General features: G+C 53.5%; 1 protein-coding gene across 4 annotated transcripts; it reads left to right on the top strand.

Annotated features, from left to right (window-relative positions):
• The first annotated feature begins 10,770 nt into the window (after positions 1 to 10,770).
• On the top strand, positions 10,771 to 19,418 carry EFNA1 (ephrin A1). Of its 4 annotated transcripts, XM_029230240.1 has the most exons (5): positions 12,582 to 13,181; positions 16,733 to 17,028; positions 18,053 to 18,118; positions 18,285 to 18,335; positions 18,510 to 19,418. In XM_029230240.1, exons 1-5 carry the CDS (start codon positions 13,090 to 13,092, stop codon positions 18,620 to 18,622), a joined length of 618 nt encoding a protein of 205 aa, XP_029086073.1. In that variant the 5' UTR covers positions 12,582 to 13,089; the 3' UTR covers positions 18,623 to 19,418. The 4 variants fall into 4 exon arrangements, with proteins under 4 accessions (XP_029086071.1, XP_029086073.1, XP_029086072.1 ...); XM_029230238.1 differs by lacking the exon at positions 18,510 to 19,418 and adding an exon at positions 10,771 to 11,032 and having other exon boundaries at positions 12,644 to 13,181; positions 18,053 to 18,478; XM_029230239.1 differs by lacking the exon at positions 18,510 to 19,418 and having other exon boundaries at positions 18,285 to 18,503.
• Positions 19,419 to 19,740: the final 322 nt, after the last annotated feature.

The raw sequence follows: 19,740 nt of genomic DNA, 5'->3' as shown, positions 1-19,740 counted from the left end.
AAACTTACCACAGGCCATCTTGCCCTCCCACAAAAGCTGTCCCCAAACAAAGGGTTTCCTAACAAGATAAACATTATGTATCAGAACTACAATAACATAATACCACATTTTCTTCAAATTAGATTTTGAATTCCACCAATTCCAAATCAGCGCACTCAACGCTCCAAATGAGGCAAACTTCAAAGAGTAGGAAATAAAAATATCTTAAAGTGTGATGGCTTTTACCAAATTAGGTCTGTGCCAACGCAGAGCCTTTATTTTCTGCAAAGTAACCCTCTTTAAACAAACAAAAACAGAAACACAGTTTAATTCAGCAAACATTGACTGAGAGCCCACTCTGGGCACAGAGCTGCAGGGAAGACGTTGAGAGCCAAGTCGGTTCTGGTCCTCAGAGGATGTGTGACGGGGAACGGACACTCATTCAGCTAAATTTCAGAAAGGAAGGAACAAAGTAAACATTGTAAAAGACAAGATGTCATGGGGGCCCAGAAGAGGGAGTGATTAATTCGCACTGTGGGGAGGTGGTACTGAGCCAGCTGGGAAGGATGACTAGGGTTTTGACAGCTGGCGAAGGCATCCAGGCAGAGGGAACAGCTTAAGCCAAGGTAGAAGGCCGTGACGTGCGGGAGTACTAAGCATCGTCATCTAATTGATCAAAATGTGTATTGTGACACTCTAACTATTATATGTTGTCAAATATTATCCCACCTACTTTCTTTAGAAGTAAAAATCACACACCTGCATGATTACCCCTATAGGCCTCTAACTAAGGATGTATAAGTGTGGTGGTTTTTAAAAAGATGCTAATTTCCCAGACTAAACCACCTCCCCAGGTCCCACGGCCCTTTACACGCATTCCAACACGAGGAACACACACCCTGACCGACAACAGACTCCTTTCTTGCCCCTGATTCTCGTCGGCTCCTTGGCCATCACGACTTCTAGACTCCCTCATTAACACATACTCCAGGCCACACATGCACACATATTACCAAGTCCCCATACGCAGTGCCAGACAGGAAACACATTTGGAGGACTTTAAACAATTTTAAAATGTGCCTTCAAATTTTACAACTTGCTGTACTTGCCCGAGGGAGGAACCAAGCCCGTTGTATAAATATCACCCCAAACAGGCCTGCTCTACATCCCACCCAGTTCAGGGATCTTGGTTTTTCTGTGTGAGGCTCAGGGTGGGTTTGGGGGTTTTGTTTATTTTGATTTTGGGTTTTTTTTTTTCATTTCCTCTGTGTCTACTGTGGTCACCGGCTTTTTCAGTCATGTTTATCTTATAGGCATTCCCGGTAGCCAGTGGGAGAGAAGGAACAGTCCTTGCTCCTCAGAGAGCCAGCCACACAAGCAGCCCAGGACAAAAACCATTTATCAGGCTCCGGGTGGACCTATGAGGAACCTTCTCAAGGACGTCGTAGTTTCCTGCCATGAATCGGACAGTTCCTATAGCGAGCCTGGCTGTGGGCAAAGGAAAGGACCTCATAGCAGGGACTGGGGCACCCAGAGGATGCTGGCCGAGACAGGCCCCTCTCAGTGCCCCAGCCCCTGGCCCAGCGCCTTTACCCACAGGGGACCCTCAGGAAGCCCCCCCAGCTGCTTCATCCACTGTCCCTATCACTGGTTCACAAGCTGGAGTCTCCAGTTAAGCTTTGCTGTTGTTTGTCAGCTATCGTTTTGCGTCGCCTTAGAGAAGTATAGTTTTTTGCACACAGTAATATTCACACATTTTAAGGGCGTGGGTTGATGATGATTTTCTCGACAAAGGTATTCACCCCTGTAATCACCACCCCTGTCAAGATAAAGAGCACTGCCATCTCCCAAGAGAGTTCCTTCACACCCCCTTCCAGCCAGTACCCCCATCCCCACCCCCACCCTCTATCCCAGGCAGCCACTGAGCTGCTTTCTGTCCCTGGAGATTAGAGCTACTGGTCCTAAAATCAATTAGACTCTCCTGGCGGGGCATTGTCGCTGGCTGGTACCCTGCCCTTCTCCACTCCTACAGAGGATCCAGGTGCTTCAAATGACATATGGGGATTTTTTTTTCTTTTCTTTTTCTTTTTCGGAAGAAGAGTTCTGCTGAAACAGGAGTCTGGAAAGAGATGGGGACTAAGCAGTGGGGGAGGTCTTGGGTCTGTCCTTAGCCTGGTAGAAGGGTGGGGGCAGAAGGCGGATAACTGGCTTTGATAAGGGCCTTGGGGCCTCAGGGCTGATTTGGGCCTTTGGTGACTGAGCACAGCCCAGAGATGGAGAGACGGACCACTCCCAACCTGCCTTGCCAGGGGCCCGGCTCTGAATCTGCCGCTGTGTCCTTGGCCCCTCACCATTATCCTTGTCTGTCCTTGCCTGGGGCAAGGCTGGTCTCTTTGCCCAGGCTTTCTGCTGGGGACCCAGCTGGGCTGCTGTGGCAGGAGGGGCTGAGGCAGGTCGCTCAACGGAGCCTTGTGTGTGCACTGGGGTTGGCAATCACCAGGCAGCCAGGAGAGAACACCTCACAGGAGTGCCCTTGCCGGAGGGGCTGTGGAAGCTCCCCAAAGGCTCCGTGGCAAAGCTGTCATCCTCAGAGAGGACTAGAGGTCCCAGGACAGTACAGCAAGGTGGCGAATATGCACACCATCCTCAGCCCAGCCCCGGGGGGGAAGTCTGTCAGGCCTCATAGAGAGAAGCAGCTGCAAATGAAAACTGAAGAGCTGACCCACCAAACCACATGGAGACACCAGTGGCCTTTCTCAGGGACCTTCCTCCCCTCCTCCGACCGAGGTCACACAGGAGAGGAGAGGGAGATGCCTGCCGCCCCATTCCCACCAGCAGAAAAACACTGCACCCCACAGAACAGCTGCAGCGCTCAGCGCGCACAGACACAATGATGAACCCACTTGAAACACCCTGTGGGGACCATCAGCAATATTCGAGGGGGACTTGGCAGGTGGCTGGAGGTCCTATGTCAGCAGGTGGGAGCCAGAGCCAGCTGTACTGGAATTCAGTACAGTTACTGTGAGCTCTCTGCAATAAAAATCATAAGAATTACCATCATAATAGCTAATCCTGAGGTCTTTCCGTATGCCAGACACTAGCCAGCTTTTCTAAGTACTTTACATACATTATCTCATTTAATCCTCTCTGTGACCCTTTGGGTGGGCCCTGTTATTATCATCTTCATTGCATAAATGAGAAAACTGAGGCTCCGGATAGGATTTGCCCAGCATCACATCCTAATAGGCGATAGAGTTGGGATTTGAATCTCTGCAGTCTGTCTCCAAAGCCCAAGCTCTTAGCCTGGGTGAGGCCTGGGAACGGGTTCTCTAGGGACTTCCTTCCAGTACCTCTCAGCCCTCCTCCCACCATCATCTCCCTACCTGCCTCGTCTCAGAAACAGCTGTTCCTCCTTTCACCAAGATGGACTCCTACCCTCCAGCCTGAAGCCCATCTCGACACGTCCTTCCCGGGGCCTGCTTCCTCAGTTTCCCCTCTGTATCTCCACTCTTTCCAGTAGTTTTCTCCCCTTTACCTATAACTGGGCCCAGATTTCTCCATCCAAAAGAATCCTTCCCTCCATTCTGCAAACTTCTCAAGCTACCAAGCTCCCTTAGTTGACATCTGCTTGTTTGCTCGCCCAGCTTCCATTTCCCCTTCTGGGGACAGAAGCCCAGTTTTCCTGGGGGACCCCCCTCATCCTCAGTCCACCTCCCAGGTCCAGTAGTGAGCCACTGTCCTGAGCCTGGCTAGTGCCAGCACAGCAGCCCCAGGCCACAAGGATTGGTTTGGGAATGGGCGTGTGGCCCAAGGAAGGACGGTGAGAGTTCTCCTTGGGCTCTTGCTGAAACAGTAAAGATGCTCTACCTCTGCTGGGATGACTAAAGCAATAGGATGCTTGCCTGAAGCCTGCATTTTGCCTCCCTGAGAAATATACCTGGGCCCCCTCACTCTTTCATGATTCCTGCCTGGCTCCCTGCAGGCACTGTTTGCAAACCAGCTCTCCACTCTCTCATGTCAGTTCCAGCGCCTCAAACCCTAATTCTCTGCTCCATCTCCACACTTCTAACTCAAAGCACTGTCCTCAGGCCCAGTGGCCAAGAAGAAACTTCTTCTCAACCCATTCTCCAGGCTTTTTCTTTTTCCTTTTTTTTAAATAAATTTATTTATTTTATTTATTTATTTTTGGCTGCATTGGGTCTTTGTTGCTGTGCACAGGCTTTCTCTAGTTGCAGCGAGCAGGGGCTACTCTTTATTGTGGTGCACGGGCTTCTCATTGTGGTGGCTTCTCGTGTTGCGCAGCACGGGCTCTAGGTGTGCGGGCTTCAGTAGCTGTGGCACACGGACTCAGTAGTTGTGGCACACAGACTCAGTAGCTGTGGCTCACGGGCTTAGTTGCTCCGCAGCATGTGGGATCTTCCCAGACCAGGGCTCGAATCCATGTCTCCTGCATTGGTGGGCAGATTCTCAACCACTGCGCCACCAGGGAAGCCCTCTCCAGGCTTTTTCAAGCACTTTTAAACTTAACCTGCTGAAACAGAACTCCCTGTCCTTCCTCCAAAACATACATCTGCAACTGACCCTTCTGGTTTCCCAGGCTTTAGACCTTGGTATTATCACCGACTCCCTCTGTACCCATCCAGGTCCTGGCTTGCCAGTGACAGAAACTGACTCCAGGTCACTTAAAGCAGAAAAATGATTTATTGGAAGGAATTCCAGTAGTTCACACAACAGATGGAAAGGCTGGGAACCAAGGTACATGGGGCAGCCAAGCCTACAGCCAGGATCACAGGAAGAGTCTAGGGAGAAATGAATTCTAAGTCCTCACATCTCTGAGTCCTTCCTTTGTAGTAAGAGCCCTGGGTGGAAGCACCTGACTGACTGAGCTCTAGCAGAAAGGCCTGGGAGAGCAAGGATTTTATCTGGAGGCTTTCATGGCCCTGCCTCCCACCTGGGTTCCAGATGCTGCACTAACAGCTCCATCTTTCCCCCACATCCAAACAGCTGCTGCACCCTGTACAGTCATGTCCAGAGTGGCCTTGCGTCCCTCTGCACCCCCAGTGGCCTGCACTAGTTGCCCCTTTCTAGGAACAGCTGGATAGTACCGTGCAGTGGTTAAATCAGGACCCTCGAGCCAGACTGCCTTGTTTCAGATTCCAGCTTCACCGCTTTACCAGCTGTGTGACCTCGGGGAAGTTATGGACGTCTCTGTGCTTTCACTTTGCTCATCTGTAAGTTGCGGACGATGATACTACCTGTCTCTTATGGAGATTGTGAGCAGTGAGCACTTGATGTACACAACGTGCTTCAGGTGGGCCTGGAATGGAGAACATGTTCTATAAACGCGAGCTGATGTTATTATTCCCAGGGCAACCTGCCCATTATCCACTCTCAAGTCTCCAAACCTCCCCTCTCTCTCTGCCTTCCCTCAGCCTAGGGTTCCCCAATGAAATACAACCCCCTCGGCTTGTCTCTGAGGCCATTCTGGGTTGGCCAGCTCCAGCTCAATCTGGAATGTCCTCAGCCCATGTAAAAGCAGTTTTCCTGTAAGCCACATCTCCAAAGAGCCTCCTCCAGGATGTCTATCCCGACACCTCCCCACACAGGGACTTCTGCCCATGTGAGGCGCTTTTTCTTCTGAGTCACAAAGCACTGGGAGCCCATCTCCCCGAGGTATTTACCACATTCCGCCTGCATTCCAGCTCTTTGTACACTCCTGCCCCTCCTCTCTGCGTGGTTCCAGCCCCACCCCTGTGCCCAGCTCCAAGCTGTGTCACCCTTTCATGCTGTGTGCCCTTCCCCCCCACCCCTTACTTCATCAATTCCTACTCCTCTTTAAGACCCAGCTCGGGATCTCCAGGACCCAGCAGTGCCTGGCCCACAGTTAGTGGATGGAGAGTGTGATGGAGGGTACTAGATGGAGCCTGGGGGGCAATAAGGAACGTGGAGGGAGTAGATCCTCTCCCCATCTCCTTCCCCTCGCCCCTGCAGTCAGGGGAGAAAGGCCTGCACCTTCCCTCTGGGCATGGAATGCCCTTACCCACCATCCCTACCTGGGGAACCCTCAAAAGGATTTCCCCCATTCATCTTTGCCCCCACTGCACCTCAGAGCTCTTGGCTGCCTTGTCCCTGGGGGCATTTATCAAGTACTACCTGGAGGAACAAATATTTGTGTTCCTAAGGCTCCTCCTCCATCACCTTCCCTGTATCCCGAAGACTCCCCTTCCTCATTCCCAGTGTCAGCACATTTACCCCCAGTCAGTCCAGGAGGTCAGGCCCAGGTAAAGAGAAATATACACCAGTCCTTACTGACAGTCTTCTCCCCCAGGCTTAGCACCAGGCCCCTCACAGCAGCTAGTTCCTTTGATCCATATAATAATTCCAGGAAGAAAGTAGCCTTGCCCCCATCTTACAGATGAAAACAGTGGAGGCTCTGAGACGAAAAATGCCTTTCCCAAGTTTCCATATCTGGGACTCAGACCCAGCTCTCACAGCACCACTCTCTCTCCTGCTCACAGGTTGCCTTATCTGGCCTTCCCTGCAGTGCCTAATAAACAAACTGACCTCAAAAAATATTTGGTGAAGTGGAAAGTAAGCCATTATCCGGACATCTACTGCCTGCAGGGACAGGCCAGGGCAGGCTTTAGCGCTGGAAGACTGCATCTCACAAGCCTGACCCACAAACTCCCTCAGGTCCCTCCCGTCCCACCTCTCCAGACCCTCTCCTCCCTCTCCCTCAAGGGCTCTGGTGAGGGAAGGAACTGCCCCCTCTCCACCCCCTTCCTTTCCCTTCTCCATACACACTCCCCCATTTGTCCACAGCAAATTCAGCACTTTGGGCCCAGGTCTTTCCTTTATACTCAGGAGAGTTGGGCAGTGAGGTGTGGAAGGAATAAGGTGCTGTGGACCCAAGCCCCACCGAGGCTGAGGCTAACCGTCTGAGTCCTGAATACCATCATGTCTAATCAGTGAGGGCATAATTCCTGCTTTTGCCCACCTCAAAATGTGTAGGAGTCTATAAAGATGAAATAGTACGTGATAAAATACACAGCTGAAAACACTGGAAGAGTGTAAAATGTTACACAAATGTAAGGGATTCCGAGCTGGCCGTAACATGGGCATTAAACTGTAACCTCTCAAAGATATTTACCATAAAAAATTCCAGAGCCATGGGGAAAAGAACTGTGAATTGTGCTTGCTTCTGAGATTTAACTTCTTTGGGTGATTTTTTTTCTTTCTTCATTTGTGCTTCTCCAAGTTTTCTGCATTGATCATGTATTCCTTCTGTAATTAGGAAAAAAAAGTTATGTAAAAGTAATGTCTCTGAAATAAAAGTGTCTAAATTCCTGCTTTTACACTATGTTACAGTGAAAGATTAGGGGGAGGGGAGGGGGAGGGGGACAGGGAAGTGGAAAAGAGGTTTATCAGCTGCATTGAGAGTAAATGTCTTCCCGCCCTCCCTCACACAGCTGTTCTACCCTGGAGGACCAGAGGACCAAGGCTGGGTAGCTGGGAAGGAAGGATTTCTCCCCAGTCAAAATCACAGGGAAACGATTCCTGGCTCCCATCCCCAACTGCCTCCCTTAGACACTTCCACCTGGAAATCCCACTGATCTTCAAATGCAACATGTCTGCGCAGGCACCTTTCAGTGCTTATCCTGCTCCCAGTCTAACAAGACTCCTGTTTCTTTGGGGAACAGAGCAGATCCCATTTGAGGGAGGAGGGTCCCAGGCCCAGCCCCAGTCCTCCAGCACTGTCCCTTCTCCTGCACAAATGCCGCCGTAGCCATGGACACTGAACCAGTTCTCTCCCGAGAGTAAGTTGTCTAGGAAGCTGCTAGGAAAGATTTTCTTACCAGATAGAAAGAGACCCTTAGGAGGAGAAACGCTCTTGCTCCCACCCTTTCTTCCTGTGGCTCCTGCAGCTTGAATGTAGCTCTTGTACAATCAGCCATCTTGTAACCAGAGTCATGAGGACAGCAGAGCACCACTAGTAGTTGGGTATTCTGTTATTTGCAGCCAAAATCACTCCTAATTGATACAAGGTCCAAAACTGTCCTCTTTATTTATCCTTCCTGGGTCTGTTCCTCGCCTCCATTGCCTATATGTAAATGGCACTTCTGCCCACCAAGCCTTCCCAGACTCCTCCCAGCCTCCTGCCCATGGCTCAGCTCTCATCCAACTCTGTCTAATCTGTCCTCTGCTCTCCTCCCTCTGCTGCTCCTCAGCTTCAGGCCCGTCTCACTCCCACCAGAACTCCTGCAGCTCAGGCCTAACCAGCCCCCCTACCTCTGAGCTCCCTCTTCTACCCACATTGTTACCCACAGTGATTTTTCTAAAATACAAATCTGATTGTTTCCTACTTAAGCATCTATGGGCTACAGAATAATGTTCAAAATCCTGAGCATGGCTGTCAAGGCCCTTGGCAACATGGCCCCCAAACCTCCTTCTGCTTTCATCTCTTGCCACTCCCCCAGACCCATTCTGTAATTTTAGCTACACCAGCGTATTCGCTGCACATACCCTAACCCCTCTACTTGTGTTTTTTTCCCCTCATCCCTGAATATGAATGCCTACTTATCCTCCAAAACCCATTTCAAATATCTCCTCCTGAGTCAGCTATGTTGGCAGACTCAAAAGCAGGCAGAGGAAAAAACATATATATCCCCTCCTTTGTGAAGCATTCCTGACCCCAAATAAACCCTCCTTCCTTTGTGAGCCCACAGCCTGTTGTTCCTCTTATACCACTGTTATAATTCTTATTTTATATTCTCAGTACATATTTGCAAGCAGATTAGATTCCTTTAGGACAAGGGTATATTTCAGAGCCCCCAGCACCTCCCAGTACAGTATTTGATATAAGTGATTAATTTTTGGTGGCATCATTAACAAACACCTTCTGGTGTTTTCTGTGCAGAAACCACGGTCCCATCCTTCTTTTTTTTTTTTAATAAATTTATTTATTTTATTTATTTTTATTTTTGGCTGTGTTGGGTCTTCGTTGCTGTGCGCGGGCTTTCTCTGGTTGCGGCGAGCGGGGGCTACTCTTCCTTGCGGTGCGCAGGCTTCTCATGACGGTGGCTTCTCTTGTTGCAGGAGCATGGGCTCCGCAACAGGAGAAGCCACCGCAGTGAGAAGCCCTCGCACCGCAAAGAGTAGCCCCCACTCGCCGCAACTAGAGAAAGCCCGTGCGCAGCAATGAAGACCCAACACAGCCAAAAATAAATAAATTAAAAATATATATAGAGAGAAATATCTCATAAACAATCACAACAAATAAACTTTAAAAATATTTTAAAATATTCTTTACAAAGAGTTGATACATGAAAATATCTTCTGTCGTAAAGTTAAAGGGGAAAAAAGAATTACAAGATAGAAATGAGTCATATTTAACACAATATCTAAAAGCAAGCAAACAAAACCTTACAAACAAAAAGCTGCCAGGGAAGGGTTGAAGATGTTCACAGTAGCTGGTGGTTCCCCTTTATTCTCCTGTTCTCTTGTTCAACTTTTGAAAAATATACACACATTACTAATAAAATGGGAAACATACACTTCATTTTTCATAATGACATAGGGAGAGGAGCAGAGACAGCTTCAAGCTCTGTATCACCTCCTCTGCGCCCTGCCTCATCCCACTGCCCAGTGATGCCCTTAGAGGCTGTGCCAGGTTGGCTGTGTCCCAGGGCCTTGTGGTTCTGGCCTTCCCCACCCCTAACCACAGGGCGCTCAGCAAGGCAGTAGCAACCAAGTAGCTCTGCACGGTCCAGACTGGGAATGGTACCTCCAGGCCAACAGTGCCCGACAGGTGGACAGCACCTACCTCCAGAGGCTGGGCCTCCCCCACGGCCCTCAGAGGGTTACTCCTGTCCCCGAGGAATTTCCAGAAAGGACTCATGAGGGGAATTTCCCAGACAGGCAGGCAGACAGACAGACACCTCAGACGGCTCCCGCCACTGAGCACAGATGTTTGCCTGAGGGTGGCGATGCTGAGAGCCAACACAGGCGCACAACTTTGTGGTGAGAGGTAGCCCAAAGCAAGAACCAAGACAAGACCCGCCTGGGCAGGCTGGGGGCTGGGATGGGGGAAGGCACGGGGCTGAGCTGGTTTGCAGGTCGAGTCTCCGAGCCAAAGTCCCTTCTGCGGTCTCGGTCTGGGTCTCTCAGTACCTGCAGCTCTCCTCCTGGTCCACCAGGAGTCGCAGCGGCTGTCGGAGTGTCCAGGCAGCGCGAGGGAGGTTGTGGGTTTGCAATCTCGGCTTTTCCTCGTAGCAAGTCTATTGTATAAATGGTGGCTTCTCTATTTCCCCTACTGGTCTGAGGGCTAATCAAGGGCAGGGATTTTATCCTAGACGCACCCTTACCTTAGGTGCTCATCACAACAGCTGGGGTCTAGAGGTGTCCCATTAGTTCGGACGAAAGACCCCCATACGCACAAATACTAGGATAGGAGAAGAGTGATTGAGCTCCAAGCCTTCAGAGAGAATGCTGGGGACAGTGCCAAGCTGGGGAAAGAGGGCTCCGCGTCCCGTTCGTGCCCAGAATTTCCCCCCACCTCTTCTCCACCCGGCTTGCTCCAGCCCTACACGCAGGCAGGGCGGGAACGGACATGGCCCCGCCGGGCTGGGCCGAGCGAGCCCGAACCTGCCCGGCCCGAGCGGCGCAGCCCAGGGGACCCCACACTTTCCCGCCCAGAAATCCCGGCGGTCAGAGAAACGGGGGAACGTGCCCCAAACTGTCTCCTCCAGGGGGCAATCCTGGGCCACCCTCTCTGAAGAACTACCATCACCCCTTCCTTCTCCAACCCTTCTGGTTTCTTTTCAGAGCAGTACGTGCCGCAGAAGTAACACTGAACAGTGATTTCACTCACTCAACAAAGATTTCTTGACCACCTACTACGCGTGCTGGGTGCTGTGCCAGGCGCTGGCAATACAGCAGTGAACCAGCAAAACTCCCTGCCCTCGTGGGACTTCGATTCTTTGGGACACGAGCAGAGGGATGGGGTAATCTCGCCTGGGACACGTGGGTGGCCGACACCCAGGTGCCCTCCCAGGTGAGCAAAAAGCGCGTGAGGCCCCGCCCTGGGGCTGGTTCGGCGGGTAGACTTCGGCCCCGGCGGGAGGGGCGGGCTGCACCTCGGGTAAACGCGGGGCCGGGCACGTCGCCTGGGGGCAGGTGCGCGCGAGGGGGTGGTGGTAGGGGCCGTGCGCAACGCCTGGCCGGGACCCGGCCGTCAGGTTACCGAGCCAAGCCCCTAGTTCGCGCGGGGTAAATATTTATCCTACGCGCGGCGGAATCCGGCTGAGTAGGGCCTCTAGCAACTTGCGTCCCCCACGGGGTAGGGCCTGCCCAGGCCCTCCGCCGTCCCAGGCTCCTCCCCGGCGGGGCCAGCGCCGGACTAGCAGCTGCGTTCCGGCTCCGCGTAATTACAGGGGCTACGGCCAGGCCTGGCCGTAAAAGAGGAGGATGAAACAGCCTGGGAACCGGGGAAGCTGGGTTCTAGCCTCAAGGGGGCCCCGGGTCTGCGGCTTCCCGCGTTGCTCAGCCGCTTGGAACGGCTGGCCAGGGGTGTGTACAGACTCGCAAAATCAACTCCGGACGGGCATGCAAACAGCCACACAATTACACACATGAATCACCAAACGCACGCAGTCATACAGCATTAGGACTTCCAGCTCCAGATACACACACACACACACACACACACACACACACACACACACACATACACACACACACAGACACACGAACCTGATCAAACACCTGCCCGCCCTCTCCGCCCCAAGATCTGGGAGGCAGACACTCACCCGCCAACCCCTGCCCCAGACGGTGCAGATCCTGGCGGGAAGAGGAGCCCCGAGAGGCGAATTCCAGCGGGTTTGTTTACACTGCTCCGGGTGCGGGGTGGCGAGCTGGATACTGGGGCCTGACTGACTGGGAGACCCAGCCCAAACTGGGCCAGACCCAGTCCCCTAGTCTGGGACGCTGCACAAAAACCCCCTCCCCGCCTTCAGCCCCCAGCCCCCAGACGTTGCTCTCCTGTTTCCCCTCCTCTTCACACGCTGTTCACAAACATTAGCATACGTACGTCAAAGTTTCACACGCTTCCCCACACGCGGCTGTGATACTACTCACAAATGCTTTCACACTTGCCCGCCATCACACGTATTTACACATGCCAGATGCACATGTGTGGTTACAGTTTGTCACCCTTCAGGCCCAGATTCTCACAGTCCATATTCAAAGCCTGTTCGCACGGTACACACGTGTTAGCACACACTCACACACAGGTCATTAGTGCCCTTTGGAGCCTTAGAAACAAGAGCGAACCCCCTCGCGGGCCCAGAATCCCGAGTCTTCCTCCCTCTCACAGGCACTGACGGACAGAGGCGCCCTAAGCCCCGGCCGCACACGTTACACACTTGATCACACACAGGGTTGCACTTTATTCCCGGCATCTAGGCGATGACACAATCTCTCAAACAAAGACAACATTGACAAACCCAACAAAAACAAACAGCAGCGTGTGTGGGGAGGGGCAGCCGAGCGCAGAGTCCAGGAAGGGGGTGGGTAGGAGGAGAGTGTGGAAACGCGGGCGCCCGAGCCTGGGTGTGCAAGACTCGGGAAAGGTGCGGGACCTATCAACAACCTCGCACCCTTCAAGATCGGCGCACGGCGCCCGCCAGCCGGGTCCCGCACCCGCTGGTTAGCAGACCCGCACGTGGAGTTCGTTCCCTTCTCCCGCACGAGACTGGGCGGCGGACACAGACCCACCAGCCAGCACAGGCCCACAAAGCTGCACGCGGATCCACGAGTGAGCAAACACACAGCGCTAAGCAGATTTGTCGGTGCGCGCTTTGCTCCCCTCTCCTCCCCTCCCCCCTGCCCTCCCCTCCTCCACCTCTCCAGCCCCCAGGCCCGGGGCAGCCGCGCGCCGGGCGGGGCGGGGGCGGGGCGGGGTGTCGGGCGGCGCCGGCCCAAAAGGCGGAGTCGCGAGGCGGAGGGCCCAGATCTGTGAGCACTGTGCTGAGTGCGACGCGTAGAAAGCCTGCGGGAACCCAGACCCGGAGGAGACCCTCGTCCCCGCCCGGCCTGGCCCGGCCCCGCGCTATGGAGTTCCTCTGGGCCCCTCTCTTGGGTCTGTGCTGCAGTCTGGCCGCTGCTGACCGCCACACCGTCTTCTGGAACAGTTCAAACCCCAAGTAAGCCCCGAGTCTCCGGCCGACAGCCTGGGCGCCCGGTTGGCACTGCTCCCCCCTCCAGGTTAACTGTCCCGGCTAGCCCCTAACCTGAGTCTCGGGGAGGTGACCGGAGGCGGGAGGGATCCCATAGACTTTCTTCTCCCCCATAGCTGGGAGTACCCCACCCCAGGGCAGGACCCTGCCCGCATCGGCTTGCACAGGCGCTGCCACTGCCCCTCTTTTCCTTCCTTCTGGCACCCCTGTTACTCCGAAGTGAGGGACCCGCGTTGAACAGTTCCTGCCTTTAGCAGGGGCCACTCTGTCTGGCCGCCAGGGCTCTTGTTCTAGGCCCTTCCACTGAGAAAGCCTCTGTGCCTCTCCTTGTGTGTTACCTGGGCATCTGCCCACACTGACAGGTCTTGACATCCGGAGTAAGCAGAATGCTTATTGTAATCCTGGAAGGACCCTTCAGGAGGGACCTGGGCTGCCAGCATTAAGTGTTCATTCTGTATTTAAGGTCACCCTGGAAAGCCCTCCCCCCTCAAGAGTCTTTTGAGGTGGCATGAATGAGGCATATGCTGTGTGTGGGTAGGCTTGAGGGTATCTGAGGTTCAGGTAGTAAAACTGAAGAGAAGGGGAGAGAGAGGTCGTGGGAAAGGTTCCAGAGGACAGGAAGGGGTTAAAAGGGTTACAAAGGGCTCTGGGCAGGAAGGAGTTAATTTCTCCGGGGCAGGTTTAGGGCTGTGAGGCAAATGGTACGGGGAGGGAGAAGCTCCATCGGACCCTTTGTTCTTTGTTCTTGAGTTTTCTGAAGTTATGGGAACAATATTTGCAGGAAAACGGGAGAGGGGGGTAAGGTGGAGTCAGGAGAGGAGGGCTGGACACCTTGGGGTCGGGGGTGAAAAACACTTCACTCAGCCCAGCCACCGGCAGCCCTAGCAGACCTACCCCCCACTCCCCTTGAGAAACAGATTGTGCCAGTTTCCTCTTGACCCTGTGGCAGCATTGCCTGGTAGGGGGTCTGTCGTCTGTGGCGTGTTGGGCAGGGAGGGAACAGCCAGCTGCCAACCCCAGAGGGCAATGCTCTCTTGCCCATTGGCCGCCTGACGGGGCAGTGCAGTCAGCCCTCCCCCACCTCACTCCTTGCTCTCTGTTCTTTGCTTCTTTGACCCAATCTTGTCCTAGAGGGAGAGAGCAAAGTCCCTGTTTATGCCCGTGCCAGGTGTTGGCTGAAGGAGGAGGAGGGGACAGGAAGCCAGGAGTAGGGAGGGGGGGACCCTGGCCTTTTCCGTTCCCAAGCTCCCAGGTTTCCTCTCTTTCAGGAAGGAGCCTCTTCCTTGCCCCCCCCCACCCCGCCTTCCCTGACGCCGCTGCCCCCCTTTCCCAGATGGAGAGCAAGAGTCAAAGGAGTGCTAAGTGGAGCAGATTGTACCCCCAGGAGGGGGGTGATGGGCACACCCACCAAGCACAGCTTCTGCCCTGTCCATCTGGACACACACACACACACACACACACACACACACACACACTCTACCATACCCAGGACTAAAGAGAAAGCCAGCCCAGAGTGGAGGCCACAAGCAGCTAAGCCAGGCCCAGCTTGAGGGCAAAGACGAGGTGGTAATGAGCTGGGTGGGTATGAGGCTGGCATGGGTGACTCAGGGCAGTGGGCATCAGCCCTGGGATCTCCAGGCCCCAGTCAGGGGGCAGCATGGGAAGAAGGGCAGTGCCACTGTGAGCTGCACCCTGGCCTCCTTGGTGCTAGAGGGGCAGGTACCCCACCCATTCAGACCTGTCAGCTCCCTTTGCCTGGAGGACAGTGCCCAGAGCAAGTGGGCACTGGGCCATCCTGGGGTCCTGGGGGCTGTCCACATTTGACAAGGGAAATTTTCACAGGTTCTCATGAATGCTGGGGTGGGTGGCAGAGGTAGATGAAGAATGAGTCAGTGCCCGTCATGGGAATGGAGGAAAGACGCCAGACCCAGAGCTGAAATACCTGTTCTGAAATGGCTTCTATGTTTATCTCTCCAGAGAGGAATTTTAAAAGCCTCTCTCTGCGCCTCCTCCCTCTCTCTCTCTCTCTCTCTCTCTCTCTCTCTCTCTCTCTCTCTTTTCCCCAGGGTGGGGGAGGGGCCTTGGTAAGCCCAGCAGGAGCACTGGCATGCTCCTGCAGAGCCAGGCCTCTTAAGGGTCATGCTGAGTGGGCAGTGGGTGCCCACCTCAGAGGCCTCTTGCCCTAACCCCTGCCCCTCTCCCCACCACCCATGCCCCTGGCTTTGGTTTGAAGCAAGTTGGCAGCCAACTCTGCTGAGTCTCTAGCTGGCAGTGGTTGGTGGAATTCAGAGAAGCTGACCGGCTTGGAGAGGGAGGTGGGGAGGCACTTTTTCCCCTACTAGGACCCCACCTAGACTGGAGCCAGGTGTCTAGAGCTGCGGGGGAGGGGTCGGTGGGCAGTCCGGCTGGAGCCTTTGGAGCCTGGGGGGAATGGGCTGGGGGAGGGGAGCTCGCTCCATCTTGGGAAGAGGGAGGGGAGAGGCCTTCTCAGATCTGAGAACTCCAGCATTTCTGGAGCTCATTTCACAAGAGGTGAAAGTATGGCTTTTGGAGATAAAGGGACAGAGAGGTTTTGGGGTGCTTTGAGAGAAGTGGACGAGGAGAGCTGAGCATAGATTTGAGTAGCTAGAAGGGGAGATTTGAGGGCACTGGATGAATTGATTAAAGCAATTTAACTCAAAAGGACTGGACATTATCTGTGGGCATGGATGTCCTGGGTGTTGGGGGAAAAGTGAAGTTGAACAATGTGAGATATACTCAGTGGGTCAAGGGGAAAAATGAGAGGAGTAAGAGAAGTGAAGACAGATTGTTGGACACCGAGTACTACCATGGGAAAGAGAAAGGGTTATGTGGATCTTGATTATAGAATGGGCCAGTAGGTTCTCAGATTGAGGTCTAATAGCAGTTAAAGGAGCAAGTGGTAGAATAGAGTTGGGGAAATATTTATAGGTAGAAGAGTGAGCAGAGGAAATATTTAGAAGCCTATCCTTAGGTAAATATCAGGGAGGTTATGGGAAGTGCCTTGATACCTGAAAGATACTAAGTGGATGCTATTTAGAGGATTAGTGGCAGAGGATGGAATGTTTGGAGATGGTGGAAAGATATTTAAGAGATCAAGATCAGGGCTTCCCTGGTGGCGCAGTGGTTGAGAGTCCGCCTGCCGATGCAGGGGACACGGGTTCGTGCCCTGCTCCGGGAAGATCCCACATGCTGCTCTGGGAGCGGCTGGGCCCGTGAGCCATGGCCGCTGAGCCTGCGCGTCCGGAGCCTGTGCTCCGCAGCGGGAGAGGCCACAACAGTGAGAGGCCCGCGTACTGCAAAAAAAAAAAAAAAAACCCAAAAAACAAAGAGATCAAGATCAGTAAATTAAATACTGGAAGTTGAGAGTTCTAAAAAATCTTTGGTGGGGGCGGTGGTCCAGTATGAAATGTGAGGGGTCATGTAAACATTTGGAAGCTCAAGGCTCTGGCCTGGCTTCTGAGTGACCACCAGCTTTCTCTACCTCTGCGCATGCCCAGGTTTCGGAATGAGGACTACACAGTACACGTGCAGTTAAATGACTACCTGGACATCATCTGTCCTCATTATGAGGATGAGTCTGTGGCAGACGCTGCCATGGAGCGGTACACACTGTACCTGGTGGAGCGCGAGCAGTACCAACTGTGCCAACCCCAATCCAAGGACCAGGTCCGCTGGCAGTGCAACCAGCCCAGTGCCAGGCATGGCCCAGAGAAGCTGTCTGAGAAGTTCCAGCGCTTCACACCCTTTACCCTGGGCAAGGAGTTCAAAGAGGGACACAGCTACTACTACATCTGTGAGTGCCCGGGAGGCATGCACACAGGTGCATACACTGGGGGACACACCTGGCATGATGTACATGCTTCAGTACATGCTTAGTGGGAAGGCAAGCAGCAGACGGCCCCTTCCAATCCTGAAGTCTGTTTTCGTTCATTCCCATTACAAATGTGGAGTGAGCTTCTACTGTGTCCTGGGCACTCTGCTTGGCACTATAGGCGCAGAGATAAATAAAACATTACAGAGTCCCTGTCCTCCAGGAACCTGGAAAGGGACATACATAGATTAACAGACCATTAGAACAGGGTGATATGGTAGATATGAGCTCAGGGGCCCTGCGGAAATGACTTGAGTACCTGCTAGTCTGGGGTGGGGGGCACACCTCAGAGAAGGCTTCCTGGGGAAGATGACCCAAGAGTTCAGGACAGACAGAGGAGCTGGCCAAACAAGGGGACGTGTGCAAAGAGAGCATGACATCTTCAGGGAACTTCATATGGTTCAGACTGACTGGAACAGGAGGGACACTTGGAAGTGGGGAGATAGGAGCTTGGAGAAGTAGACAGGGTAGAGCATAGGGGCTAAGAAGTGCTAAGGAGTTTGGACTTTATCCTGAGGGCAGTGGAGAGCCACTGGTGGATTTTACAAGTTGTGAGATCAGCTTTGTACAGAATGAATCCAGGCCTCACCCTGTCAGTGGGGCTTAGGCAGGGCGAGGATAAAGTGGCCGGGTAAGGGGAACATATTGTGCAGGTTGCCCCCAACTTCAGGCTGGGGGGAGCGGAGGATGGGCTGTAGGGAGGGGACAGTGTCTATGTTCTTTTTACCACCACCTCCAAAGTCAGGGGTTATTCCCAAGAATGGGAGCTTGCATTGAACTTGGGGCAGAAAGTGGGTAAAAACTAAGGAAGGTGAGAATCAAAGATTAGAGGGAAGAGAGGGATTAAAATGAGTAGGGACTGAGAAAGCAGGGTCAGAGGCATTTACGCTTATATTTTCTTCCAAAAAAGTTTCCTTCCTTATCACTCTCTGGATTTATTTTGTAGCCAAACCCATCCACTACCAGGAAGACCAGTGCTTGAGGTTGAAGGTGAACGTCAATGGCAAAATCAGTGAGTGTCACAGCCTTGTGGGCCTCCTTGCTCCATCCCTATTCTGGGCCTGGTCTAGTGATCTGGGATGGTTGGGAAGTCCCACTGCCCAGCCCACCCAGCATTCCCACCCCTCTGCCTCCTTGGTGTACCAAGTACCTGACCTAAGACCATCCTTATCGTTCAGCTCACAGTCCTCAGGCCCATGCCAATGCACAGGAGAAGAGGCTTCCAGCAGGTAGGTGGCTGGAGCAAATTGGGCCTGGGGCACAAAAGGGGGTCTGCTTGAAGAGGTTGGGTATAGGAGGTGGCTCTTTTGCCAGTCAGGGGCAGGGGAAACCTCGCTGGGCTGAGGACCAGTGCCAATAGGGGGGCCGCTCACCTTGGGGGCCTCTGCCCTCTCACCCTGCAGATGACCCAGAGGTGCAGGTTCTACATAGCATTGGTCACAGTGCCGCCCCCCGCCTCTTCCCACTCGCCTGGGCTGTGCTGCTCCTGCCGTTCCTGCTGCTGCAAACCCTATGAAGATGTATGCTGCATGCACTGTAGGAACTGGAACTGGGCTGAGGGGGCAGGGCGGGCCTCCCTCACCTGCCTGGGGCCCCTCCCAAAGCCCTAGTCCTGGGAGCCACTCCTACCACATGCACAAGCTGCCACCCAGCAGCGTCAAAACGGGTCAGTATTAAAGCTTTCAACCCAAAGGAGGTCAGCAAGCCTGACAGTGCCATCCTCGCCTCCACCTCAGAGGGATGGACAAAGAAGTGGACAGTCCTTTCCCCTTCATTCCTGCCCTTAAGCCAAAGAAACGGGCTGTGCGGACATGGCCTCTTAAGAAGGGCACTGTGGGAGCCGAGCTGAAAGGGGCTTGGGCTTACATGGATGGACACTGAGCTTGGCAAAGATGTCCCTCCCAGAGAGAGCCAGGATGGCTCTGAAGGAAAAGCAAGAGACAGTTTCCTGCTTGGGAGCCAGGGACAGGAGAGGCAACATGCTTGGGCTGACCCAGCATCTCCCCCAAGACTGTTCTCTGTGGAGGTGCCACGGAGAGGACTGTAGCCAGTCACTACATCCTCTCCCACCCTGGGGCATCACTCCACAAAGCTGTGCCAGCAGGGGGGCTGTGCCAACCTGTTCTTAGAGTGTAGCTGTAAGGGCAGTGCCCATGTGCACAGAGTCTGTGCCTAGACTGACTGTAGCCTGAAGGGCAGGGCCCACGAGTACAGAATCTGTATATGAACTAGATGTGTGTCTGCTGATTTCTACAACTGGAGTTTTTTTATACAATGTTCTTTGTCTCAAAATAAAGCAATGTGTTTGTTTTTTTGGACGTGCTTTTCTGCCCTTCCATCCTAATTTATGACCATTGAGTCCCTGCTGCTGCTAGGCTCAGTGCTATGTCAGTAGCAATTGGGTTTGAGTTTTTTCCCCTCTCTCTGAAAAGAATACATGCCCCTCACCAGCCCACAAGGGTGGGGTGTTTCCTCCTCTGAGGGTTGTCCAGGATAGGAGTGCTCCCCACAGCAGTCTCTCCCCACAGCAGTGGGGTCCTAGGCTGCACCCCACTCTGGAAGTTCCTCCTGTCCAACCTCCGCCCCACTCGCACCCTCTCAGCGCTGGGCTTTGGCGTACTGTTCAGGTACTCA

The sequence above is a fragment of the Monodon monoceros genome, unplaced genomic scaffold (genome assembly GCF_005190385.1).
Source record: "Monodon monoceros isolate NGI ecotype Baffin Bay Population unplaced genomic scaffold, NGI_Narwhal_1 Super_Scaffold_18, whole genome shotgun sequence".
In the NCBI taxonomy this organism is placed as follows: domain Eukaryota; kingdom Metazoa; phylum Chordata; class Mammalia; order Artiodactyla; family Monodontidae; genus Monodon; species Monodon monoceros.
Note: the sequence above shows the minus strand (reverse complement) of the source record. Positions and strands in the feature narration are given on the sequence as shown.